Source organism: Oryctolagus cuniculus, chromosome 8, assembly GCF_964237555.1.
Source record: "Oryctolagus cuniculus chromosome 8, mOryCun1.1, whole genome shotgun sequence".
NCBI lineage: Eukaryota > Metazoa > Chordata > Mammalia > Lagomorpha > Leporidae > Oryctolagus > Oryctolagus cuniculus.
In genome coordinates this window covers 85,708,324-85,736,013 of record NC_091439.1, presented here as the reverse complement: position 1 = coordinate 85,736,013, position 27,690 = coordinate 85,708,324, and the positions used below count along the sequence as shown (strand labels likewise).

Genomic DNA, 27,690 nt, shown 5'->3' with positions numbered 1-27,690 from the left:
AATCAAGCTGCCACATCCATTACTAACATAATTGTCCCATTTTTATAATTTCTTGGTTATCAATTCAATCTGTCACCTCGTGTAGATTTGTTCAGAATACTTGTTTACTGAGTCAATTTTGGTGATTTGGTCTTTCTGAGACTATATCCATTTCATCTTAATTATCTAACTTGTTGACATATAATTGTTCATACTATTTTTATATTCCTTTTCATTTGCACAAAATCAATAATAATGTCCTTTCATTTATGTTTTAGTAATTTGAGACTTCTCTCTTTCATTATTGGTCAAACTAGGTAAGAGATGTCAATTTTGTTAACATTTTTAAAAACCGTTCTTTGGTTTCATTAATTCCTCTATTGTTTTTGTATTCTGTTTCACTATTTTCTGTGCAATTTTTATTATTTCCTTTTTTCTATTTGTTTGAAGCTTAGTTAGCTCTTGTTTTGTCTTGTCCTAGATATGAGAGTAGGTTAACCATTTAAGGGGTTTCGTCTCTTAATTTAGGTTATTTACAAATATGAATTTGCCTCTAAGAATTGTTATCAGGTGTCATTTGTAAGTTTTGGCATGTTGTACTTTTATTTTCATTAATCCCCCCAAAAGTGTATAATTTCCTTTTTTTATTTCTTATTTTATCTATTGGTTAGTTAGGACTGTGTCATTTAATTTCCACATATTTGCCAGGTTCTCCAGTTTTACCATATTATTTTTCTAATTTATTTCCCTATTGTCAGAAAACATTTTATATCATCTCTATCCTTTCCAATATAATGGGGTTTGTTTGGTTTACTGATATAGTCCATCCTGGAGAAGTTTCCTATGCATTTGAAAAGAATATGCACTCACTTTTGTTGAGTTCAGTGGTTTACAGATGTTAGGTCTAGTTTGTTTTAGTCTTGTTCAAGTCTTCCATTTCTTCATTTGTCTTCTTCTGTTATTCTATCCATTATTAAAATCCAGGTATTGAAATCTGCAGCTGGTATTGTAGAACTGTCCATCTTGCCCTTCATTTCTCACGATTTTTACTTCCTATATTTTGGTGACCTATTAGGTAATATATGTTTATAATTGTTATGTCTCCCTGAAAGATCAACACATTTATCATTCTCAAGTGTCCTTTTTCTAAAGTAACTTGTTTTAAAGACAATTTTCTTATTGTTTGCTTGACATTCTTTGCATCCTTTCAGTTTTAATCCATCTGCATCTTTTCTTAACTTGTTTTTTTTTAAAAATTTCTTTTTGAGAGGCAGAGAAACAGAGAACTAGAGAGAGAGAGAGTTGCCATCTACTGATTCACAACCAAATCCCTCAAGACAGGCCAGACCAAAGCCAGGAGCCAGGAAATTCAGTCCCGCTGTCTCACACGGGCGACAGGGACCCAATCGCTTGAACCATCACGTACTGCCTCTCAAGGTCCACATCAACAGGACGCTAGAGTTTGGAGTGGAGCTGAGCCTCCTCAAACTCAGGTGCTTCCATAGGAGACACAGGGCTACACCATCGTGTAGTAGGCTAGATGCCTCCTGTGATGTTGGCATTCCATGTGGGTGCCAGTTTCTGTCCCAGCTGCTCCATTCCTGATCCAGCTCCCTGCTAAAAGCCTGTGAAAAGCAGTAGAGAGCAGCTCCAATGCTTGGGCCACTGCACCCATGTGGGAGACCCAGACGAAGCTTCTGGCTCCTGACTTTAGCAGGGCTCAGAGTTTAGAACTGCCACCATCTGGGGAGTAAATCAGCAGATGGAAGATCCCCTCTGGCTCTCTCTTTCTCTCTGTAGCTCTTTCAAAATAAATAGATAAATTTAAAAATATATGAGACACAGGCATCTTAATGGGCATCTTTACCACCAGGTCAAATGCCTGCCTTATTTGTGGTTTTGAATGTAAAACATTTCTCCCACAGACAACAGTTGGATCTTTTTTAATGTAATCTGACCATCACTGCTTTTTTATTCAGTTGCTTAATTCACTCTCACAAGAAGTTTCTTTCTTTCTTTCTTTTTTTTTTTTTTATCCAGTATATGGGTCACAGTTTCCTTTTCCCTTTTCATGCTTTCTAAGTTTCTGCTGGTCCATGGACATTTTAGTAACATACTGTAGCAATTCTAAGAACTTAGCACCCTTCCCCAGGCTTGCTATGTTGTTTCATTGACTGCTGGGTTATGTTAGTAAAGTCTGTTTCCCTGTCCACCCTCTCACATGTGTGCCCCATGCACACACAGCCTTAGGCTTCTTTTTCTCTGATCTGTGAGCCACAGCTATGGCTGTGTCCCATAGCTACCCCAGGATGACAGTGGTACTGGTCTCACTCTCCTTACCCTTTCCCTGACTCCATTCACCTGGTAAACTCTACTAATTTCTGGCCAATTGATCTATCATTTTCAGCAGATCCTTAGAGCATAAAGTTCTCTACAAACTGATTCAATGATATTGTGGCTCTTTGAATAGAATCTGAGACAACTGTGTGATGACTTGAATTAACCCAAGGAGAGCTCCTCTTAGCTGTCTTATTTCTTGTTCTCTCCTAAAAGAAAGTAGGCTGGCTTATAGTCTAGGCTGTATTTTCATTCGTTCCCCAAACCTCTTCCCAATTGTCTTTGAGCACAACCTCTCCTTTTCTTGAGAGTATCCTTAGGTTTAAACTTCTCTACACTTAATTTCAAATGAAGTCAGTTCCTTTGGGAAGAGATTGGGAGCTATCTGCTTTTTTCCCTAAGACTTGTTTATTTGAAAGGTAGAGTTAGAGAGAAAGAGATCTTCTACCTGCTGTTCATTCCCCAATGGCCACAACAGCTGGAACTGGGCCAAGCCAAAGCCAGGGGCTTGGAACTCCAGTCAGATCTCCCACAATGGGTGGCAGGGTCCCAAACACTTGAGCCATCTTCTGTTGCTTTCCTTGGCACATCAGTTGGGAACTGGATTGCAAGTGGGGCAGCCAGGACACAAGCTAGTGCTCATATGGGATGCTGGTGTCATGGGCAGCAGCTTAACCTGCTATGCCACAACGCCAGGCCCCCAGAGTTATCTGCTTTATGGCCTGATTCTCCTCCCTCCTCCCCAACCAGGACAAAATTTCCGAGCCAGGGTTCTGGAGCTGGGGGGTGGACACAATGACAAGTGTCTCTGAGTGCCACCCTGGCTCTAGGAGCTAAGTGTGTGGTAGGTGGAGTGGGAGAGGGATGCCGTCTTCTCAGCTTGCTTGTCATGGTGTGGACCTTGACTTTGAAAGGCCAAGGGAAGAACTACCAGGGGCCAGTATTCTCAATGTACCACACTCAAGGTAGAATCTCCATTCTACAGTGTGGATTAGGTAGGAGGAAGTGGCCAGCTCCAAAAGTGTTCACCCGAGATTTAACTTTAGTAACTAGCAGCTGATGGCAGGGTGAGAGGATCTAAACACTTGTTCCTATTTCAAATAAAGCTTTGCAGCTAAGAGAACCGTGTTCTTGGTAGCAGCAGTCCAGAATGGAGGCTCTGCCTTGCTGAGGTGGTAGTCTTGGTACATGATTGGTAAGTCTTGGTAAGTGCTTTCCAAATTTTCACAGATTTCCTTAAATAGGATATTTCTTCACTTGCTGCTTTCCCTTACCACCATTTCTTGAGGCCTTAACTTGTTCTTTTGTATATGATTTTCAACAGTTTCTCTGGGGACTGAGCAATCCTCCCAGTACTCAAACTACTTCACCTGTACTTACTATTCAGTTGCACATGGTACTTCCAGAAAGGGATCTTTCCTTTTCACTCCTAACAGTCATTTTTTCAGTTAACTTATGTCCACTAAAATAGTGACTGCCAACCACATGTCAGTCAGTTCAAGTTTTCAAACTCTTAGTTTCTAGGAGATTCAGAACTGAGGCTTCTGTTTGTGCTAATGTCTACAGTGAACGTTCAAGATTCTGATATTGGCTTTAACTTTTATCTAAGTTTCAGGGGCCAGAATTGCTTCTTCATCATTGTGTCTATGGGTTATTGAGGGTTCAGGAAGAAAGGGCAGAAATGGCTAAGTTGGAAAAAGAAAAATAACTTCCATCCAAAGTCAAGAGAAGACATCGAGTAGAATTTCCTGTTGCTGTGGGTTTGGTTTGTTAAGTGCTAGTCACTTTCTGCTGGAACCTGGAAACCCTCCTTGAAAATAATGTCAGAAAGTGACTAACCAAGTAAAGCAAGACTGGCCCTGACACAGGAAACCACGAACTGATGAGAGAGCTGGGGATGCCCAAAGGAAGTCAGTAAGGGCGTTCTCTCGAATTCTTCCATGTCTGGGCTTGCAAAGCCTTCAGGACTTCTGGGAATCTTTCATAAGTGCTAATGGGAACCCTTTAGGCCAAGGACTCAGAGGATTCTGAAAAGCCAGTATACTTTCATTTATGAAGCCATTAGCTTTTTACTTTCAGTGGGCATTTTGCATCAAAAGATATCTGCATGAAGGGTCTCTGCAGAAATTTTATTTCTAGGGGTCGGTGCGTGGTGTAGTGTGTTAAGCCACTGCCTGCAATACTAGCATCCCATATGGGCACCAGTTCATATCCCAGCTGCTCCACTTCCCATCCAGCTCCTGCTAATGGCCTGGGAAAGCAGTGGAAAATGGCCCAAGTCCTTGGGTCCCTGCACCCACTTAGGAGACATGCATGAAGCTCCTGGCTTCGGCCTGGCTCCTGGCTTCGGCCTGGCCCAGCACTGGAAGTTGCAGTCACTGGGGAGTAAACAGCAAATGGAAAACCAACCTTTCTCTCTCCCTCCCTCTCCCTCCTCCTCCCTCCCTCCCCTCTCTCCCTCTCCCCTACTTCCATCCTCCCCCTCTCTCACTCTGCCTTTCAAATAAATAAAATAAATCTTTAAAAAACTTCTTGTATCCTCCCATATGTCTCTTCACCAAGATTCTGATCTTACTGGGCTCTAGAGACGCTAATTCTTCTCCTAAGGGTGTCTTGCTTGCTAGTTTCTGTGTGCCTCACTATCTGAGTCTGTTTTCTTTGCCACAATAAACTTAAAACTTCCCTTTAAAGAGAAAAGAGGTCTGTGTATTCTGGTTCACGGTCTGGAGCCTGGGAGGAACAAGAGGGTGGTGCCAGCACCGTGTAGGACCTTCATGCTGCATCCGAACGCAGTGGGAAGCAAAGGACAAGCAGGTGTGAACAGATGCCAAAGCAAGACGGACTGGGCTTGTTTTCTTACAACCCACTCGTGGGATGAGGGTTTGGCACAGCAGTTAAGATGCCACTTGGAATGTCTTCATCTCGTGTCAGAGTTCCTGAGTTCAAGTCCCAGCTCTGCTTCCCATCCAGCTTCTTGCTTATGTGATCCTGGGAGGAAGTAAGTAATGGCTCAAGAGCTTGGGTCCTGGCCACTCACTTAGCAGACCCTGATGGAGTTCCAGGCCAGGCTTTGGCCTGCTCAGTCCTGGCTATTGAAGGCACTGGGGAGTGAACTGTTAGTAGATGGAAAAAAGATCTGTCTCTGTCTCGCCGTCACTCTGCCTTTCAAGTAATAGTAATAATAATAATAATAATAATAAAATACACTCATGAGAACAAGCCCACTTGCACTTGGTCAGTTTTTTGTTAATTAGTTAAATTCCTGAGAGGAGCTTCTAGGACAGGAAAAGGCTTATTTTCACTTACAGTTTGGAGGTTCATATTCAGGATCAGGTGGCCCCATTACTCCAGTGTCTGATGGGGGCTGCAATGGCAGGGCAATGATCACGTCATGGGCCAAGAGGCAGGGAGAGACGCTGGGCTGAACACAGCTTAAATTACCAACCCTCTTCCCAGAACCCCCTTCCCAAGGCAAGCTCCCAACGACCTAAAGACCTCCCACCTAGACCCTCCTCCCAGTATCCACCTGTAATCTATCAGCCCTTAACAATAAGACTTCAGACTTTGGGGAGCAAGTTGGACTCAATCTGTAACACCACTGGGATGGCATTCATTCATTCATGAGAGTCATTCCCCCATGACCCGGTCATGTCTGAAATGTTCCACTACCTCTCAACACCAATACATTGGGAATCAGATTTCAATATGAGTTTCAGAGGGGCTGCAGTGTATTCAAACCATAGCACTCATCACCTCATTTATTCCCCTAACCCTGCCACACTTGCTAAATAGCCTCTTGGTAAGATCCATTTGTGTGTAATCCTGTTTCTTGCTGAGTCTCTATGACGAACGTTGCATGTTAAACCTTTCTATACATGTCTTGATCTCTAAGCTTCACGTGAACTCCACAAGGCATTATAATTATTAACCCATTTTACAGATGAAGAAATATTTAGGGAAGTAAAAGACCCAAAACCACACACCTCGCAACAGAAATAGGACTCAAACTCATATTTTTAACAAGAGTAGCTTCCTTTATTCCAATTAAATTTCGGAATACATTATATCACAGTTTTGTTGCAAAGGCTAATTAATTGACATTTTTGCCAGCTACCTTAGGAATATATTCTGACTTCATTTTGAGAGCTAACTAGAGTTAGGTCTAGCTAGAGGTACAGCAGACAAACCAGACAAACAGAAGTCCTACATCAGAGGGACTGGGGTTGGGTGTTTATGAGGTTTCAGAGAGGCAACCTCAACTTCCAGGTTTCTGAAGGGGTCCCCTGGCCCCTCCTTCGGCTCAGCCCTAGGCAGGCAGACCCCTGCCCCAGCCTCCCTCCTGAGCCCCTGCATATGCTTTCTTGCTAAATGACTCCTCGCTCTGTTATCTCCTCACGGGATACATCTGTTGGGTGCCTCGCCTCCTCAGCTCGGCTTTCATCTCTTCTGATCCCAACACATTGTTTCCTCCGTCCCGGTGCCAGAGTGGAAGGGAGCCATCGCGCCCGGCCGCGCTCTGGGATTGGCAGCCAATGAATGATTGGCAGCGGGCATCTCTGTCAGAGCTTTGGCATGCTGCGGAGTAGAAGCCCCGTGCTAATGAATGCCATCTACACCTACCAGATGTGCCACTGGGTGACATGCCAGATCTTTTACATAATGCCATTCTGCCGGACACGAGACAGCTGGGGGGAGGGAGGGGTGTCTTTTGATGCCTTGGGGTGGCGGTGGGTCTGCCTTTATTTATTTATTTTTTTAATTCTGACCACCCGCCACTGTCCATATGTCCAACCAGCCCCCAACATGGGGCTAAGCTCTGTGGCTGGGGGCGTCTCTCTGAGAGACAGCGCCAAAGCTGGAGCGCCCGAGCTCTCACAGCGCCTCCCCCGGGGCCGCCCCGTGCTCCTGGGGGGCCACCCTCCGGGAGCTGGCTCCCCACCCCAACTCGGCCTCAGGAAAAGGGAAAGATTTGCAAAGTGAAAGAAAGGCCAGGACTTTCAGGCAGTGAAATGTCAAGAGCGGAGAGGAGGTACCCCCCCTTCATCTCTTCTTAAGGACGCGCTTCCCACAGCACATGCCCGCGGCTCCCTCCTCAACACCGCCCGCCGCGGGGTCTCCCCCAGGGCACCATCCGTGCCGGTCCCGGGCCGGTCCGAGAGGAATGTTCCTGCAGCGGGATGAACCTGGCCGGAGGAGAGGGAAGAGGGAAATCCACGTCCTATGCGCGCGTGCCGGGGTGCCTGGGCCTCCCCCACCCCGCCCCGCGCCTTCCTGGCGCTTCCAACCCCCAGGGGCAAATGGTTGGGAATGGGGGCTGTCAAGCAGGTTCCCAGGCCCGTCGGCGCCGCCCCGGGATCCGGGGGCCTCCTCCCCCAGGCGCCGCACCCCCATCATCATCCCTCTCTCACCCCATGACACGCACGCAAGCGCTCGGGCGGCCGAGGCGCCGACGCCCCCTCGCTCGCCGCGGGCCGAGCCTCCAGGCCCCTTCCTTCGCACCCCTTCCCACCCCGCCCGCGGCCGAGGTTCCAGATGGCGGCTCCTCGCGCTCGGCTCGCGGCCCCCCAGACGCCGCCCGGCAGCAGCCGGCGGTCGCTCCCTCCCTCCCAGCTGCTACGGCAGAGACCCGGACGGCTCTGCGAGGCGGGCGGGCTCCGGGGCAGGCTGCGGAGGGGGCGAGAGCGCCGGGCCGGCGGGAGCTGCGCTTGCGGGAAAGCGGCCCCGCCACCCGCAGGTAAGGAAGCCGATGGGCCGAGGTCGGGGGTGGGGTGGGGTGGGGGTCCTGAGCGTTCCGGGACCACTCTCGCCGTCGAGGAAGCCGGGTCCTGGGCCGCAGCAGTCCCTGGTCCAGAGCCCCCACAGGGCAGCGGGGGAACGGCCACGCACAGCCAGGAGGGGGCGCGCGGCAGCTCGGAGCTGGGGCCGGAGGCGGGCTGGGCCTGGCGTCCGGCGCCAGCCCGGCAGAAGGCCGTTTCGGCCCGGAAGGCGCCCCCTTCTGCCGGAGAGCGGTAATGCCCGCCACCAGCTGCGACCACCCGCTTCCCCGTTTTGCACCTCTCCTCGCTGCACCTCCTCTCGCTCACTTCCAATTTGCGTCTTCGATTTGTTTGCCTGGTTTCATGCCCCCGCCCGCTTTCCCCTGGTCCTCCTGGGACTGTCCCTTCTTCAGTCCCTGCGCCGGCTCGAGGAGCCATGCCCGCTGGGAGGCGGGACGGCAGAGGGGCCCAGGCTCTGGCCCCACTCCACAGGTGCCCTCCTGGGTGTCAGCTCCCCGAAAGTGGCAGCTAGCTGAGGTTAAGCTCATTCTGTCCGGGGGGGCAGGGGTGAATGACGCTTGGACCCTGAGGTGGTTATGGATAGGCGTGATCTTCAGGGACTCGGTCCGGATCCCCTTCCCCACTCCAAAGTCAGGCATTCGGGAGCACTCTCCCTTTACAACGCAGCCCCCCCCCCGCACCCCGCCCACTAAGACCTCAAGCCAGCCTTCCCCAGGGCTGGGCAGTCCTCGTTGTAAGCCGTCGCGCCGTGCGTGGAGAAAGGGAAGAGACAAGGTCCTGACCCGCGGAGACGAGGAGCGGCCACCCCCGCGCCCACGTGACGCCCGCTGTAATCCCCCGCGTGCCGGCGCGTGCTCACAGCCAGGGCCCCCTGCGAGTCGGACCCCGGGCTTTGGACCTCCGGGAGCACGGCAGTAAGCTCCCAGCGTAAATCCTCTGGCAAACATTAATCACAACGCCGAGCGAATGCTACATGTGCGCCGGTGCGGTGTCCGCCTTTTAATCCCGAGCGCAGTTCTGGAAAGCGGCACCAGACAAGGGCGCCGTTAATCCTTACACGCGGCCTGTTTCCCTGCAGTTTCATGGAGACTTCGCCTCGGTGGCGGAACGAGCGAAAGCACAGGGAAAACGGAGAGCAGCCCGCGGCGCAGGAGCGCATCGCCCGGCGCGCTTCCACCCAAAGGCGCGCCTCCCAGGGTGCGGACTCGCCCGCCTGGGGTCCCCAGCATCGCCAGGGGCGGGTGTGCAGCAGCGCCAAGCGGCGTGGAGAGCCCACGTGGGCTGGACCCCTGGCTCCGAGGCTGCCGAGGCTTTGGGCCCCAGTGATCTAATGTGGGGGTTGTCCCCTGGCGGCGGCGCCAGGGCAGGCGGGCTGCCGGAGTGCGGAGTTTGATCCCCCGGGGGCCTGTTGCTCGCACTTGGGATTTCACTATCCTGTCGTTCAATTAATCCTATTTCCTTTCTACCATTTTATTCAAAGCCGTCTTCCCGTTCCCTCATAATCGTAATTTGCGCCATTGCTTTTTATCTTTGATTAATTAGGGAGTCGACAACGATCGTGGAGGGTCGGGCCAATAAATTAGTTTTAGGAGCAGACGGACAGACGCCCCGGGCTGCCGCGTGGGTGGGCGTTGTGGGCCCTTAGAGGGCCGGGCTGTGCGGGGAGGGGCGAAGAGCAAGGCTCACGGCTCCGCGCGGGCGGAGCGGAGGGGGCGGCTCGGAGACGCACCTGGCGGGCGCCGGCGGACTCTCAGCGCGCCCAGTGCGGAGGGTCTTGGAATTGTTAGCTTTCCCTGTGGGCGACTAGGAAGAGAGCGCGAGTACAGAGCTGGGGTAGGGTGAGGCCAGCACGGATTTTTTTTTTTTTTTCCTAGAGTCGCCTGCGCTGGCGGGAGAGCAGGTTGGGGTCTGTTTATTTCGGGAATGGGAAGATAGATTTACTTTTGCAGTCCTTGCTTCGTCTTCTGCAGTCGCCTGCTGGTCTGAGGGAGGAAATGAGACGCACACAACACACACACACACACACACACACAGAGAGAGAGAGAGAGAGGGAAGGAGGGAGGGAGGGAGGGAGAGGGAGTCTAGAAAGACCAGCTCAGAAAGTTGCCGGCGAGAGGAAAGCCGTGACGCGCGGTCGCTCCCTGCCCCCGCAGAGGCGCCGGGGCGGGTGTGGGGCTCTTCTTTTCTCCTCCGTGAAATCGATCACGCCTCCAGACGGCTGAAGGAGAGCACTTTGCCACTCTTCACAGCTTCGCCCCAGCCTCTTTAGCTTTCAATTGAAAACCAATTAAAGGTTTCTATAAATCTGTTAGCGCCCCTTTTATCTGGGGACCCCTGATGCATGCGATATTGCCCTTTAGATGCCTCTTCCGTGTTTTGTTTTACAATTGTTGTATCAATAGAATGCAGCCTTTCTTCTCCTGTCTCTATAGATACAGATACACAAGGAGAACCAAAGCTATTCAGGCGCCTCATTTGTCCAGCAGCCTAACAGTGGAGCCCTTTCTCCGCGGCTGCTTTGCCTGCTTCGCGAGCAGCAGTTATGGGAGAAGCAGATGGCTACTGATTGGGGGAGCTTTGTGGCTCTAATGCTGAATACTTTATGGAAAAGGACTTTATCATGCCTCGGTGGGCAGAGGAACAAGGGGATGAGATTTATGGCCAGGAAAAATAAATCTTTTTCCAAGTTGTGGTTCCTTCTCACCAGTGTCTCCTTTGCTCCAAGGGCTTGAACCCGGAGGAACTGGTTTTATTTTATTCTGTTTTCTGCTAATAGCCCAGTTCAGCCGGGATCTGAGGGGAGAGCAGACTGAGAGCTCAGAGTCTCTGAAATACCCCAGGTTGCTGTTGCTACATCAGCATTCTCTGCCCTCAGGAGCCAAAGAGAAGGGTTGGAGTGGCCAATGCTGTTTGGGGCATGTTTTCCTTGTTGCCCTGTTAGTTGCTGGGTTAAAAATCATCCTCCATTATTCTATTAGGTACAAAAACAAAGCAAAAAAATGTGATGTTCTCCCACTCAAAAAGTCAGAGGGTGGTGCTGTATTGAAGCAGAGAGAAGACTATGCAGACTTCCTGGCTCCCATAGGTTCTGAGCTGTGAACACAATTGCGGGATGCCTGCAGATGTAAGGTTTTGGGTTCCAGAATCAGTTTCCAACTTTGGGAAATATACAGGCTCTAGCCATCTTCTAGAGGCCTAATTCGACCTCAGACCCATCTTTATCTTTTTTCTGTCCTTCCCATCACCTGAGTTGTACTTCTCTTGACTCAGGGCACATCCCAGCTGCAGTGTGCCTATCTCCATATGCAGAGGGGTTGACTCCTGTCCCACAACCTGTTAACCTACAGCAGTGTCACCTCTCTCTCAGGGGCCATAGCATAGAGTCATATGGAGATGCCTGCCGGCAGCCTAGCCCCTGCGAGGTAACAGCCAATCCCGACACTGTGTCTCCATTCCCATTTCAGCCACACTCCCTGATCTTTGAAATGCCATCTTTTAATCCAGGAAACATTTGTCGAGCCCTTCATGTTCCCAGCACCCTTTCCCTGCCTTTTTTTAAAAATTGTTATCCTGTCCCTAGAGACAGAAGAGGAAAGGCCAGAGGGACAGGTACTGGGCAACCAGAAGCATCCCTAACTTGCTTCTACCCCACACTCCAACATGTACCTCGATGTCCTGTTTCTCTCCAAAGAGCGAAAGTGTGGTAGGAGAGAGGGCTAAGATTGAAAAATGATGTTGCCCAACATTCCAAGGTGGCACACACTGAAATGCTTTAAATAGTCACTTTTGGGCTCTTCCCCTGTGCTGGACTGAGTGCGCTGCTAACCCCTCCCACTTATTTCTTACGGGGAACCCTTTGAGCTAAGGAGTGTCATCACCCCTAGTCCACAGATCCCCTTGCTTCTCAGGAAAGGGAACACAGAGATGCTGAGTTATCCCAAGCAAGTGGCCCAGCTGGGCTCTGAACCCTGCAGTATTCATAGCCACTCTACATACTTTACAAAAGAGGAAACCAAAGTTCAGACGGGTTAAGTGATTTGCCCCAAGACACATAGCTAGCAGACTGAAGAACCCTGCTCAACCCTGTGCACAATCCCAATTTCTAGCTCTCAGCTGTGTGTCTTGGCTCTTTCAAAATGAAGAGCAAATGACCTACCGCTGTCAGCGGGTGGTGGGTGCCCCAGAGCCGGAAGCGGTAGGTGTGAGGAGAGGGGAGCGCTTGTTTTGGGCTGCGGGGGCGCGGAGGCGGTACCTGGGACCTAAGGTGGAACCTAAGGTCGGCCACCGGGAGAACCCACCAGGCACCAGCCGCTGGGCCCACGGTGCCCCCGGGTCTTGGTGTGTAGTGGAGAGCCAGGGTTGCCCCCCCCCCCCCGTGCTCGTCTGAGCGCATCTGGTGAGCGGCGCGCTTCGGGCCGTGGGGCTCCAGCCAACCAGCCGCACATCTACACACTTTTCGTGACCCTGCAGCAGCCCTGGGCACTCTGACTGACCTGAGATTCGCTGCAGCCAGACCCGGACCCGCCACACCCTGCCAGGCCTAAAGAAAGCACTTGAGGAAGTGCACATCGGGGCAGAAGTCTGCTCTCCACCTCCCACACCGGGCCGCAAAGTAGTTGCTCTTCCATTAGGCAGGTGGAGCGTGCGGAGGGCCCGGGTAACTGCCTGTGGGTGGCACTTCGGAGCCCTTCGGCCACAGAAAGGATCCCTGGAACAGCTTCCTCGTGCCTGCTTTGTCCTCCAATACTTCCTTCCGGGCAGCCTTGCCTGGTTCCCTTTCAAAGCCGGCGCCGACACACTTCCCAAATGTTCTAGGGAGGAAGCGCAGGCGGTGTTAGTAACAATAGGCACATTTACGAGGTGCCAACTCTTGCTAAGCATCAAGCCAGCGCTCACAAGAACTGTATGGAGAGGGTTCCCTTTTAGCCCTAGGATCACAGATGGAGACCTGAAGCACGCACCGATTAAGCTACCAGTGGAGGGCTGGGATTCGAACCCGTGCACTGTAGTTTCCCTGGCGGAATTGTGGGATTGTCCGAGCCGGTGTTGTTGGTCCTTCTAAGGTCACTTTTCCGGGCTTCTAAGGAGAATGTTCGTTAATAAAGGCGTTGAGACCTCCTCGCGATGTCCAAGATTGAAATGAAACCAGCTCCGGCTCTTGGAAGTAATCCCTTACCATCTGCTCAGCAACTGGCTTTCCAAAGCGCGCTCGCCCTCGTTCCCTCCCCGAGCCCTGTCTGCGATCTGGGAGGCAGCTCGTGCCAGCGTTAGCTCAACTGGAGGAGAACCGAGGCTGCGCTGGGTCGGGAAGAGACTGGAACACAGGCTCGAGCTCGGCCCGAGGAAGCTCGGGGAGCAGCTGGGCAAGGCTGTAGGCAGGCAGCAGGGCGGCGGTGGTGAAAGGAGCGTGGCTGTTCCCTGAGGCCCCGCCTTCGCGAACGCCTTTCCTGGCCGCGGCAAGGCAGGAGGCAAGTGTTGGCACTGATTCCAGAAAGGCGATAGGAGGCTGGAGACGATGGAAGACGTGGCGGACCCCTGGGAACTACCCTTCGCTCCTGCTTAGCCCTGAGCGCGCTGCGAGGCATCTTCCTTACCCCCGTTCACGCTTTGCACCTGCCGCTTCCTCGGCGGATGGCGGCTTGTCTAGTTCTGCCCGCGTGGCGTCCTGGGTCAGGACTCTGCACTCTTTGGTGGGAGAGTTGTGTATCCTTCCCGGGACTGTCGGGGCACCCTCTTTGGGGCTCTCCCAGGGATACCTATAGGAAGGCACGCCCTTGGGCGTTCTTTGCACTCCAGCTCCATCCCTGTGCCTATTACTCACACGTGGACCCTGGAGAATTCCCATAGTAGGAATTGCCCTGTTGTGCTTGGCCTTGTTGCTTAAACTTTGGCCTCAAATTAAGCTGGGAGGGTCCTTGGAAACAGAACACCAGTCCAAGGACCTTATTTTACAAATTCGGGGGGCCCTCCTTTCCTGTGTCTGGAAGCAGTTTCCTAGGGCCTCAGGTAGACTGTGGAATGTTGAAAAGTGCCTGATCACACACACTAGGTATTACACAGTAAAACTAGCCTCAGCAAATACATTCTTTGTTAGTCTACTCCATTGGCTTATATAAGTCCAATAACCTTCCTGTTTGATTCACAAAAACTACTTTCTCAAAACCATCTGACATGAAAACAGGCTACAAGGAAGACTGAATATGTTATGAATATGCAACCCAGGAAAGTGACAGCCTGGAACTTTATTTTTAATTGCTACCTTTGATGATATTCTCTCCCATCTCTTAAACACATTTTCACACCCTCCCACCCCCTCCCCACACACAGAAGACCAGTCTGAGCAGGTATAAAATTGTCCCAATCTAGATGGAATTCTAGGCCTAGGGTATCTCGAGGCCGTTATGTTCAATATATTTATTTTCAGGAATTTTTTGAAGGGTTGATTTGACAAATCTAGGTATTTGTAGAGTATGAGCTTTCTTTAAAGGAGGTTCTGAATTATATCTTGGTCATTATATTAGAAGACCAGAGACTATCAAATCCATCTGGAAAGCAGCTTTTCACACAGCAAGTTCAAGGTGATGTATACAACTTTCAGTCCTCCCCATGCATGCTTTATCATTTCCTCTACTTCACAATGTATATCCAGTGCTGTTTTTAGTAGAGATGTTGTTACCATTGACATTGATCTGTGAGTTCTTAGGTGACCATTTCTTCCAGTGTTGCCATTGAGAAGAAGACTTACACTGGTAGTTTTAAGGTGCTTTTGAAACCCTGTTGAAAGCTGAACAGTCTTTGCATATGCTGTTTGGGGAGAGATCCCCCATGGACACTAAATTCATTCCCCTGGATTGTCATGGAATACCTGTGATTCTTTGAATTGAAATTGGAAAAGATGGTTTTCCCTCAAACAATCCAATAGGCAATATGAGCAGGGGCAGTGTGGGAATGAGAACATAATTTATGAATCAATTAACTGTGTTTTCAAGTCTCTAACAAAGCAATATGAATCATCACTGTTGTGGTTGTTACTAGTTGATATCTACCCTCCCAAATCCATTTATTTATTTATTTAGTCTCTCTTTTCCTTAGAGAAAATCAGACATCTCTCTCCTCAAGGCCTGGAGGGTGGACCCCAGGTTAAACATGTGACCATGTTAGTCCTCTGCCTATATCCCTTTCCCAGGAGAGTGATGCTTTCTGCTGCTCATTCCCCAGCAGCTCAATGTCTCACATCCTAAGGCCACAACTCAGAAGGCTGGCAGGGATCAGGTGCCAGGGAATAATCTACCTGGCATATGCACTCTGTGTGTCCAACAGTGCCTCCCTTTTAAACTCAGGGATTCTATATAGACTAAAACAAAGAAGACAATTGGTGAGGCCCAGCTATCAAATCCTAAAATAATGTCCTTCCTCTGGGCTCTGTGAAATTTGATGCAGCTCTCTTAGTTTGGTAACATTCCTAAGGCCTATTGCCAGTCTTCTCAAAATTTCAATTGAGACAGCTAAATACCCATAGGGGACTGCTGGACACAAAGGCTAAGGAGGCTCAGAGTAGCTGACTGTGACATGGCCATAGTTCCTTCCCTTCCATCTACCTCCCTACTGCGATCTGTGATGTTGGAGTCTGAAAGGGACATTGGAACCTGCAGAAAACTAGGTTATTCCTTCCCAGCCAGATCTCTCTACATCCATCTGCAGAGGGATATAAAAGCTGGGCGAGTCAGTGTCAGGATATTAGATATGGGATTTGGTCCACAAGTCACTCTAACACAGGTGAGAGTGAGGCATTGATTTCAGATCTGTGGTAGTGGCTGCCAATATCACTTGGGCGAGGTCCTACACAGAAGCTGTTAAGCAAGTTGATTACAGCCCAGATCCAGGAGAGGACATGAATGATAATACAAAGCTCTCAAAGACTCTTCAGCTCCCAGCTGAACTCCATCAGAAGCACAAGTGGAACCTGGGAAAATTTGAAAGTTAGGAAAGGTAGACAATAATCATGATGACAACAGTAGTGGTAACTGCAGCAGCCACAGCAGCAGCATTACAAATAGTACCATTTATTAGGAAGGAGGAAATGCCAAGGAAGGAGAAGTGTGAGCGGGAGTAATGATCCCTACAGTTAGGAGTCTGAAGATCTTCCTCAGAGGCTACAGAATTATCCACCCTTGAGTCTCTGGCTCTCCCAGGTCTAGCTTTGGAAAGATTCACTCATTTCACCTGGTAAGCCAACTACAGTTCTTAGGATGAGGAACAGATCCAAATCCTTCTTTCTCTCTGAGAACTTTCATCTACTCAGCAAGTCTGCCTTTTCTTGACTCATCAAGCTGTAAAATAAAATAATTAACAGATGGAGATAACCCCCCCCCTTTAAACCTATCATGTATCATCCTCTGATAAAGGTAGAATGGTAGGAAACAAGTGAACAACCTTCTGAATATTTTTGGCCTAGGACTGTTTTTTCCTCAAACCAACAACCCATCATTTGTTTCTCTTTCATGTACAACTAGTCAATCAAGTTTAGCCCTAAGAAAATTCCATACTCTGCATGCTGAGGTGGGATAATGCAATGCTGCTTCTTCAAGTTCCGTTCTCTGCCTCCTTCAACCATCGTAGTCCCCTCCAGAGGCCTCCCTGTGAGAAATAATAAGCCTAGGAAAGAGCTGCCGCCCGTCTGCTTCATTGGCATCCTCCTGTCTTCCAGGGTGTTTCTCCTTTCACCGTGAATTGCCATACTCTTTTGACTACCAAGCCTTTGCTAGTACAGTGCTTTGAAAAATAGGATTAGAAGTAGGTAGACCTAGGGAAAAAAAGGAGGGGGGAGAAAGTGTTGTTTCCATTCACATAGGTAATTATCTTTAAATGAGCTATTCTTACGTGCCTCTTACCGTAACAGCTAAGAAATTTGGGGCCCTATTTCTCAGTCTTGGGTGGGAGGAGGAAAGGCATTCCCAATCTAATTCTCAGACCCCGATTTCCTTTCTGACCCTTTCTCCACCCTCTCACTTAGATCATAAAAGGCTCTACCTCAGGGATCATTCATCAAGCTCTCTCTAGCCTTCTCTTGCAAGACAACCCTGCAGTTGTCTACCCATGATTTTTTACTATGACTGCAAGAAGCCTTGCTAAGGTGGAGCAAGATGAGCATACCCACTCTTCATTGTCTTCCTTCTAATCATTTAATTGGAAATAAAATCTCGGGGAAAAGAGTCTCAAGTATATGCATAAACCCATTGTTCCATGTGAATTTCATAAAACTATTGGCTGGGGTGCATTTTTATAGTACTATCCAAGGCTGAATAAATGCCTCAACCCTTCATTTAGTATCATTGAATTCCAGGAAGTAATAACGTACAGTGATTTCAAACTAGTTTATGCACCATTTTAGCCCATAAATTGAAAGAGAAGTGAAAATAATTGTAGATTTTCTTTATCTCATGTTAATAATTGTCATTTAGAGCATTTGTAGTACCAAGCAAAATGCATACCACTTAAAATACTGGAAAATTCCCCAAGTAGGAATTTCAACTTAGTCTTACCCATACTTAGTATCGGTTATGGTAGTCACTTAAACTGAAAGACGAAGAATTGATAGGGTTCATAAAATGTGAGAAATATAATTTATTTAGGGATCTTTACCTGAAATCAAGAGGAGAAATCTAATTAATGGGGAGGTGGGAGTGAAATGAAACAGAGATTCCTAATGGACAGATTCTCAATGAATCTCTCTCCTCTCTGCTGTATAGAATTGTAGTTCTTTTATAGCCTGAGTTTTGGAAGGTCAAGCTCTTCTACCCACAATTTACGCATCAGAAACATTGTTTATCTACAGTTTGTTATGCAAACTGTAGCCAAGTTTTCAGTACTTTCAAGGAGACACCATCTGAATACTCTGTATGTAAGAGGAGAAAGACCAGGCACAAGAGATACATCTTCCAGTTAGAGTTTGTTTTCTAAATGCCCACATTCTGGAGTGGATGGCTTTATATTTACAGTATGTAAAAGGACTTCTTAAAAGTGGCTTGCATGGACAGATGACTTTTCCAGGGAAAGACACACTTATTATTCTTTAAATGATAGCACAGGAAGGCATTGTGGAGTGTTCTGTTCAACAGATGAGCAGAATGAAGGTCTCTCCACCCGGCCCCAGGGCACAATATTGCCTGTAACAGGCTGCAGTGTCTAAGGCACCTCACCTCTCTTGGGCTCTTTCTCTGTTAATCGGCTATTATTTACACCTGTGCCTGTCCTGCCTTTTGTTTTTCTTCTTTCTTGTCTGAATCCACATTAAGTGTCTGGTCACTGTTATTCAACCCTGAGGATTATTTTCCAGATGTTTGAGACAATTCTTTCAACATTTCTAACCCTTCCACTCTTCTTTTAAAGAAGTAGTGGGCAGGAGTGCTTTCACCTGAGAGAGTGAGGAAGAGAAAGATCTGGAATTTAGTGGAGCAGCCACAGCCATAAGACAAATGGCAGCTAAACACAGCTGCAGATTCTTATATACAGAATTGTGACGCCACTCCTTGCACGGACCCTTGGCCAAACTAAATCTGTACATATTCATATAAGAGAAATGCCATCTAAACAGAAGAAAATTGCAGTGTAAGATACTTACTTTGAGAAGTCAGTGGCTAACGTGGAAATTAAGTGAGCACCTCTGTCCTTATTGCAACCCTTCTTTCTCTCGGCCCCAGCTTAATCTTGGGTAGTGGCCCTGTCTGATCAGAAGGATTTGGCACTTTCATGAGATGCGAAGCAGAAAAGAAGAAGGAACAGGGCAGGCAGGTGAATGAAGAGAACTCAGTGGGAAATCTGCACTCTTCATTTCTCCTGGGCAACACCCTTGCCTGGCTTTCTTGGAGGGCAGGCACTTTCAAGGAGAGGTGTTCTGTGCCTTGCTGACCTACTGGGTTCCGAGAAGAGGTCTCAGAGCTCTGAGAGGATCAGAGTGATGCAGGAAGCCGCCTTTTGACAACCCCCAATCTAGTCACCTTATTTCAACCCTGGAAATAAACGAGGCTTTTTCCTTCCCTCCTCCTTAAGGTGTGGTTGTGCCTGGTCCACTTTAGTAGGCTGCACAGTCCGATTTATCCTAAAGCTGACAGATTGCAGACTTCAATGGGGTGGTGGTGTGGGTGGGGCTGGGGGAGGTGAGGGACCATCTATTTCACTCAAAGTAGTAGAGGGTTGAACAGCGAAAAAGAACACAAGGTTCCCTCAGCGACACTGCCTTGCGACCCCTGTTGAAGGAGTCAACTTTCAGGCTGTTAAAGACCTCAACTCATTAGCATCAGCTGCTGCACTAAAGGGGCCAGCCAGCGCCTCTAAGTGGCTCGCGCGCAAACGAGGCTCCAGAGACAGCAACGGCAACTCCATCCACTCCTCCAGCACGCACCGGCTGGACGCGAAAAGCTCTCGGGAGCCTATCGTGGTAATAATTTTTACTTTGCATTACCCTTCCCCTCACCCCACAATCTTAGAGCACCGGCCGCTCCCATGACTGAACCCCTTCGGGACTGCGTGCAGAACACACATGCAGAGGGTAAAAGAGCAGAAACAGCTTAAACTCTGTAGCCGGGGTTCTTTGTAGCCCGCACCCCACCCGCAGCCCAAGTAACAGTGTCCTGGAACCCACAGGCCCCTTGTGAGATCTGGGGGCGGCCCCACTCTATTCCTTTACTCCCTCTCCTGGGAAGGCTGAGCCAAGTTCTCACCAAAGCGCATCCTTGCTTGAATTTTGTGCGCTGAAAGGATTGGGAGTGAGCGTTCCCAAAGAGAGCTGGCGCCTGTTTTTCACCACCCAAGCACCCAGCTTGGCAAAACCTGCAGCCGCACAACGACTAGAGGATCCCTCGGGACTAATCCACACCCCTGTCCCCTTCTCGTAGAACTCGAACTCTGGGGATGGGTGCGCGGGGTCCGCGTGCGCCCTGAGTGTCCGGCTGTCTGTCACAGGTTCTCCCAGTGCCTTGTGAAACGGGGGGGAAACGCTCCTTCCAGTCCTTTTGGTACCTTCCTTTCCGATTCAGAGACTGATTTTCTTTCATAGCCATCCCACAGGACTCAAGCTTTTGGAGGAGGCAGGCCAAGCCGCTATCAGAGAGACGTTGCCACTCGGGGAAGGCGCTCGGGATCCGCGGGGTGCGGGCAGGCCAGGGAGAAGGCTGCAAGGCAGGCGGCGCCGGGAGGGAGCGCCCAGCCCAGCAAAGAGTTAAAGGGAGGGGACGTGGGCTGTCACGCGTCATTGGGCAGATTATGTGCAGCAAACAAAAAGTGTGTGTCTGCGTGCCAGTCAGTCACTGCATCGGGTCCATCTGTACAACTCTCTCCGCCTCTCTCCGCCTCTCTCTCTCTCTCTCGCTCTCGCTCTCGCTCTCTCTCTCTCTCTCCCTCTCTCTCCTCTTCCCCTCTCCCCCTCTCCCTCTCTCCTTAATCTCCCTTCATCTTTCTCTCTGCATCTATCTCTTTTCTCTTTAGGCTGAGCCTACAAGACAGAAACACCACCACCCCTTGACATGGAAACACACTGATACAATAGGCAAAAAAGGACACCTCGTTGCATTTCCCGGTTCCAGGTGGCCTTATCTGGCCAATTCGATCCTGACCTTATTCCTGGTGAGTCTTTTTGCGTCGAGGTGGGAGGGGGATGGGAGGGAGGCAGGTCTGGTGCGAAGAGTGGAAAATTTTGTCTGCCGTCTCTTCATTATCCAGAAGAGAGGGGGGAAAATAATTGTTGATGGGATCTCCACTACCAATAAGATTATACAAAGGAGGAGGGGATGGGGAGCAGTTTGCGGGAAGAGCCAGGGACTGGGGGGCGCGCGGCCGCCAGACAATGCCAGCCCAAAGGCGAGGGCGAGGCCAGCCGGCTCCGGGGACGACCCTCACCGGGGAGGAGAGCCCAGGCCTAGAGCAGTCGCGACGCGGAGCTTCGATCTGTGCGGTGGAAAAGGCAGGCGCGCGGGAGAGGATGAGCCTCCGTACGCGGCCCGCGGTGCTTGTGAGCGGTGCGGGGCTCGTCGCGGCGGCTGCCAGGGCGACGCGGGCTGCGTTAGCGCGGCGTAGCGAGGACCTTCTCTGTATTGTTAGGTAGAATTGCATTTTAATGCCTGTGTCCCTGTTGTTGAGCCAAGTGATGGGGCGACCTCCAGGCACAATGCAACGCTGGAGTGAAAAAGACTCTTAAGAGGGAGAGAGAAATTGAGGCAGAAAATCCTGAATTGGACAGGACATTGAAAATGCGAAGAAGATTTTGTTTGAAAAAAGAGATGAGCAATTCTTGGATTTTAAGATACATATTTTTAAAATTTGCGGTTGGAAATAAGCAATGCTACCTTACGTGGGGGTAAAAATGCCCAGGGACAGACAGTGTAGCATAATTAAGTTTGTACTTCATGGATATTTCTCCTTATTTCTGCTGTCTGGCAGATACAGCCCCAACAGTTGACATTTGGTAGATAAGCGGGAATGAATGGGAAAAGAGGGGGACCAAAGTTTCTGGCTCCCTTAGCTGGAAGTAGGGAGAAGTACTACCTAGTAATCACATTTGCAAGTTTAATTGGTTAATAGATGTTAAAATAAAAAATTTGCACATTACTAATGGTATCCCATAATGAGCAGCTTTTCAGGGGAAAATGTTGTCTAGTTTTCCCTATTTAAATTATACATAACACATAAAATGCTGCCAATGGTAACATTATTAGGGCAAAAAATCAATTTTTCGATTAGGCAGCAAGGATCAACAATGCTGCTGGTTTAACATTTTAAGTACCTGTTTTGTGATAAGCCTTGTAGGGGGTGTCCAATGGCAGAGGAAGGTAAATGTCCCCTTATGACAGCTTAATAGAGAGCCCTCCATTGGGGCATTACTTTCTAAATTGCTGCGGATTAAACAGCTGGATAGCCCACTGAGGACTACTCAAGCAGGGCTGCCCCCTCTTGCCCAAACAGGGTCGGATCTGGGGAAGTGAGATTCACCAGTCATTACACACGGTATTTCAGACAGGGGACACCTCAGGCCTGCCCTGTACCTGCTCGCTTCATGAGCCACATGCGGCTCAATCCGCTCCCTTGTATAACAAGGTAACTGGGATTCACCCTCAGCCATAAATAAGCATGTCGGAAAAAAAATAATTACCTCTGCTTGCTGCTTTTAATTAAAGCCTCGGAGGGACAGTGTTGGATTATGGTAATGAGCAGACATACGTCCCTTCTTGTAGGCTGCAGAGAAAGGTTAGCTGACACGGAATTCGTGGCCCTGACACTCCACTGGAAATCCATTCGCTATGCTCCGCTGTCTCCGCCTGCTTGCTGATGCTACTCCCCTCTTCGGGAGAAGAGAAGAAAATCAGCTCCCAGGCACCCAGTTTAATACATGGGAGGAGAGGCACGTTTCCCAACAATTAGACTGTCTTTCCATCAGGAAAGCCTACAGGTTCACCTCATTCCCAAAATTTGTCCCTTCCAGTGTCAAGGGAATGCAAAACACAATCTAGTCTTTCCCAGCCCTTTCTCCCAGTCAGCCGGTGTCTGAATCTCATTACTGTTCCAAATATTAAAAAAAAAAAAAAGGAAGGGAGGGGGAGACAGGAAATGTCCCTTAGTTGGCATCTTTAAAATATGCCACATGAAATTTGCTTCATATTTTTTTAAGTAAAAGCCACGCAAAAATTAGACAAATATGAGAAAAATCTGTCTAGGAATTGCAGTGCTCTGCCTGGGTTCATCGTGGGAGAAGCAGTCACCTAACTCTCTGCCTTGTCCTGTGTATCTGTCGCCAGTGATGGAGGACTCGGGCATGCAGCGAGGCATCTGGGATGGAGATGCCAAGGCTGTCCAACAATGTCTCACAGATATCTTTACCAGCGTTTACACCACCTGTGACATCCCAGAGAATGCTATATTCGGTCCCTGTGTCCTGAGCCACACTTCCCTGTACGACAGCATAGCTTTCATAGCTCTCAAGTCTACAGACAAGAGAACAGTTCCTTACATCTTCCGGGTAAGTGTTCACCTGTGCTTTGTAGGGTATGAGGTTAATGTTCTGTTGCAAACAGACCAAGAGTCATTCTCCTGACAAGAGCAGACAGGTTCTGAATGTAGAAAATGCAGTGATGCAAGCAATCCTTGTTTACATGCCAAAAATCCGAAAAGAAACATTAAATTGCCAGCTGATTTTCTCGGGTAAAAGACATCATTTGATTTTTGAATGCCAGTATTGTCTAAATCAGTGCCTCGGTTCTGGGCTTCCCTGGTGATAAACTTGACTTCCTAAACTCTTTGGGAGATTTAACTGGGGCCAAGGCTTTCTCTGAGTACCCTTAGAATCATTGAGTACAGTGTCCTCCAACCCAGGAGGCCTCCTCATCTCCTAAATATTGCTTTCTTTGGCAACATTAGCTAGTGCCCAGAGTTTGTATTTAAATAAGAATGTTAATGGCTTTGACAGTAAGTCATCATTGAATCCATATGTTTGAGTTTGAAGATAAAAGACCTCTCACTCCCCATTCTTCCTTTACAAAGAAGAGCTAGCAATTAATTGGGCCAAAATTAGGAAGAAGAGTGCCATAGAAGAAGTTCTAAGATCTAAGCTTGCTTTTATGTTTCTGAAACAAACAAACTTCTCCATATTTATGCAAGGGGGGATGATTTAGAAATTATTAAGAGGCTAACATTAATCGTAGGAAGAAATTTCCTCATTTGACCTTCAACCAATAGATGAAAATGACGATTTAAACGATCTCTATGATTGGATGCGCTATTTCAAAGGATGGTTATCTTGACGACCGGTTGCCAGCCTAGGGCGGGGTACCCAATTGGGCCAACTTTTTTGGAAGCTGGGTCTCAGATAATTGCTTGGATAAGACTTACGCGGATAGGTCTTGATTCCTCTGGCTTTACACTCACACAGATCTCCTTTCCCCCTCCTCCTCTTCCTCCTCCTTCTCCTCCTCGTCCATCCGCTCTCTTCTATTTTAAACTGCAGGTCGACACTTCAGCAGCAAATGGTTCCTCGGAAGGTCTAATGTGGCTGCGACTGGTCCAGTCTGCCAGGGATAAGGAAGAGCAGAACCTCGAAGCCTACATCAAAAACGGCCAGCTCTTCTACCGCTCTCTCCGCAGGATTGCCAAAGACGAGGAGTTGCTAGTTTGGTACGGGAAAGAACTGACTGAGTTACTCTTGCTCTGCCCCTCTAGACCCCACAGCAAAATGAATGGTAGGTTGAGCTCGCGGCCTCCGCGGGGGCCCTTCACTAGCGGGGGAGAACAGCGGGGAGCAGCGGGGCGCACCTGGCCCGGCCTGGGGAGAGCTGCCCAGGAGTCCTGCGTGCGGCCGGGACAGATAGGTGAGGGGAACCCGGGGCAAAAGGGGGGCTGACTTTTGCACTCCTCCCAGGTAGGGAGGGGTGGTTAGATCAGGCTGGAGAGCTCCGGCCCCGAGTGATGGAGGTGGATTTGTGTGGGGACGCTGGCACACTGGCCTGGCGACGATGCTGAGTAACCGTGTGCTGTGCGTGCGCGCGTGTGTTTGCTCACCAAGCAGGGTCGGCCCCTTACACATGCCTGGAATGCAGCCAACGTTTCCAGTTCGAGTTCCCCTATGTGGCGCATCTGCGTTTCCGTTGCCCCAAGAGACTGCACAGCGCCGAAATGAGTCCCCAGGACGAGCAAAGCGGTGGCGTGGGCACCAAGGACCACGGCGGCGGGGGCAAAGACCAACAGCAGCCGCAACAGGAGGCACCCTTGGGTCCAGGCCCCAAGTTCTGCAAAGCCGGCCCACTCCACCACTACCCGGCGTCCACACCCGACAGTAGCACTCCACCCGCCGCGGCCGGCGGCAGCAACGCCAAGCCATCCACGGACTTTCACAACCTGGCCCGGGAGCTGGAAAACTCCCGGGGAGGCAGCAGCTGCTCCCCAGCCCAGGGCCTCGGCAGCGGCGGCGGCCACCAGGAGGCGGAGCTGAGTCCCGACGGCATAGCCACCGGCGGCTGCAAAGGGAAGAGGAAATTCCCGGAGGAGGCGACCGAGGGCGGCGGCGCGGGGCTGGTGGGGGGCCGGGCCCGCTTCGCTGAGCGGCCCCTGCCGGCCTCCAAGGAGGATCTGGTTTGCACTCCGCAGCAGTACCGCGCCTCGGGCAGCTACTTCGGCCTGGAAGAGAACGGCCGCCTCTTCGCGCCGCCCAGCCCGGAGACGGGCGAGGCAAAGCGCAGCGCCTTCGTGGAGGTGAAGAAGGCTGGCCGAGCCGCCAGCCTGCAGGAGGAGGCGACCGCCGACGTCGCGGGAGCGGCCGCCGAGGACCAGGACGCAGGCGGCGGCGGCGGCTCCTCCACGCCCGCCGCCTCGTCGCCCTCGGGCGCCGAGAAACTGCTGGCCCCGCGGCCCGGGGCTGCGCTACCCAGCCGGCTGGAGGGCGGTAGCCCCGCGCGGGGCAGCGCCTTCACCTCGGTGCCACAGCTGGGCGGTGCGGGCGGCGGCGGCGGCGGCGGGGGCGCAGGGGGCGGCAGCGCAGGGGGCGGCGCGGGCGCTGCGGCCGCGGGCAGCGCGGGCGGTGGCCAGGGCGCCGCGGGCGACGAGCGCAAAAGCGCTTTCTCGCAGCCGGCACGCTCCTTCTCGCAGCTGTCCCCGCTGGTGCTGGGCCAGAAGCTGGGCGCGCTCGAGCCTTGCCACCCTGGAGACGGCGTGGGCCCCACCAGACTCTACCCCGCCGCCGCGGACCCTCTGGCCGTGAAGCTCCAGGGGACAGCGGACCTGAACGGGGGCTGCGGGGCCCTGCCCGGCGGCGGTGGCGGCGGCGGCGGCGGCCTACCCAAGCAGAACCCCTTCCTCTACGCCACCGCCTTCTGGCCCAAGAGCTCGGCGGCCGCAGCAGCGGCGGCCGCGGCCGCCGCGGGGCCCCTGCAGCTGCAGCTGCCCTCTGCGCTCACGCTGCTGCCACCCTCTTTCACCTCGCTGTGCCTGCCGGCGCAGAACTGGTGCGCCAAGTGCAACGCCTCCTTCCGCATGACCTCCGACCTGGTGTACCACATGAGGTCGCACCACAAAAAGGAGTACGCGATGGAGCCCCTGGTCAAGCGGCGGCGGGAGGAGAAACTCAAGTGCCCCATTTGCAACGAGTCCTTCAGGGAGCGCCACCACCTCTCCAGGCACATGACCTCGCATAACTGACACGGAAAGCACCCCGGCGTCCCGCGCGCTCGCGCGCACAGTCCACCCAACTACTGGAACAAACTCGCGAGGACAGCCACCACTTCCTTGCGCCTCGCAGCACTGCGCCCAAACACAAGTGCACACCCGCACGCTCAACACACACACACACACACACACACACGTGCTCCGCCCCCAGAGGAGCCCTCCCATTCAGATGTTTACTCGGGACACACACTGGAGACAGCATGGTGGACTTCTGATTGGGGGGTTGTTAGAAGGGGTTTTGTTTTGAATGCACGCATTTTCACTTTCCCAAAAACAAAGGTACATTTTTAAAAATGTCATATATTGCAACATATTGATGCATTTGTCATACGTTTCTACTTAAATTATTAAGCACTTAACAATTTAGATGTAATAACTATATGTAAGGACAAAATTTATTTTAGATATAAAGGAGAGGAGGAAGGTGAGATGCTTTCTGCAATCTTGATGACGGTTTGTGTTCTTACAAAAATAACAAAACGAATAAAAAACGGGGTCGCCATTCAATTTAAGTTTCCAGGGGAAAGTGCATGTATCATGAAATGATTATGGACTTCAATGAAGAATGTCATCAATTATGTAAATATGTATTTCCTTTTAATACAAAGTGTAATTTTGTGCCAGTGAAATGGAGTCTGAATAGTTATGTGTTTCTTTTATCCTTGGAAAGATTTATTAAACTTTATAGTTTATCCGGATATGTTGGATGCTTTGACAATAAAATACTATTTTCTTCAAAGCAATTATTTGAAAGTTTAAAAAAGTTTTTTTTTTTTTTTTTTTTTGGTGGTAGCTAAGGGCTGTACTCTGAGTAGACACCATTTATTTTCATAGCGTCTCTGAAGAGGCGAGAGAAAGAGGGATGACAAACCTTGCCCCCTTGCTCCATTCAGATGTATTTACACCAGTGTCCAGCCTTGGGAAGGCGGTAGCTGGGAAGTGTTGTGCTTCTTGATCAAAGGCAAAGCATTTAGAGAGAGGTGTCTGCCAGCAGCTAGCCGGTTCTGAGGATGCCAACATATTCACATATTCACATATGCCAGCATATTCACAAAAGGCCAGAGGCCGTTTTCAGGCCTGGGTCTGGGAGGGCAGATGAAGCATCCACGTTAGGTTCTAGTCATGATGCTTACATGGGAGAGGTTCTAGTTCTCCAGAGCCCTCCAGCTTGGTGTCCTGATCTGAGAGACGAGTTCCTGTGGAACCGCGTGACTGCAGTTTGCCTGCAGAGTTGCCCGCTGCAGAGCTCTGTCTTCTGCAGGCCTCAACAGCTGCCTGCCTCTAGCAAAACGCAGTCCTGAAGCACGGTGACCCAGAAGACCCTGCTGAACGGCCTCCAGCCCTCACCCTTTCCTCTAGGAAGTCCCTGGATACTCTCCGTAGCCTGACAATGCTT

At 50.3% G+C, this 27,690-nt stretch overlaps 1 protein-coding gene across 4 annotated transcripts; it reads left to right on the top strand.

The window, feature by feature from the left end:
* Nucleotides 1-7,911: 7,911 nt before the first annotated feature.
* PRDM8 (PR/SET domain 8) lies at nucleotides 7,912-27,037 on the top strand. Of its 4 annotated transcripts, none has more exons than XM_051819650.2 (5): nucleotides 7,912-8,050; nucleotides 20,577-20,714; nucleotides 22,880-23,100; nucleotides 24,085-24,316; nucleotides 24,640-27,037. In XM_051819650.2, the coding sequence occupies exons 3-5, from the start codon at nucleotides 22,882-22,884 to the stop codon at nucleotides 26,265-26,267; spliced, it is 2,079 nt and encodes a 692-aa protein (XP_051675610.2). In that variant the 5' UTR covers nucleotides 7,912-8,050; nucleotides 20,577-20,714; nucleotides 22,880-22,881; the 3' UTR covers nucleotides 26,268-27,037. The 4 variants fall into 4 exon arrangements, with proteins under 4 accessions (XP_051675610.2, XP_051675611.2, XP_069903315.1 ...); XM_051819651.2 differs by lacking the exon at nucleotides 7,912-8,050 and adding an exon at nucleotides 12,222-19,530; XM_070047214.1 differs by lacking the exon at nucleotides 7,912-8,050 and having other exon boundaries at nucleotides 19,548-20,714.
* Nucleotides 27,038-27,690: the final 653 nt, after the last annotated feature.

What these genes read in the sequence shown, in the direction of transcription:
- PRDM8 (XM_051819650.2), top strand. Translation starts at nt 22,882, where the DNA reads ATGGAGGACTCGGGCATGCAGCGAGGCATCTGGGATGGAGATGCCAAG. An exon ending in CAGTTCCTTACATCTTCCGG is followed by an intron (nt 23,101 to 24,084) that starts GTAAGTGTTCAC and finishes TTTAAACTGCAG; the next exon opens with GTCGACACTTCAGCAGCAAA. An exon ending in ACCCCACAGCAAAATGAATG is followed by an intron (nt 24,317 to 24,639) that starts GTAGGTTGAGCT and finishes TTGCTCACCAAG; the next exon opens with CAGGGTCGGCCCCTTACACA.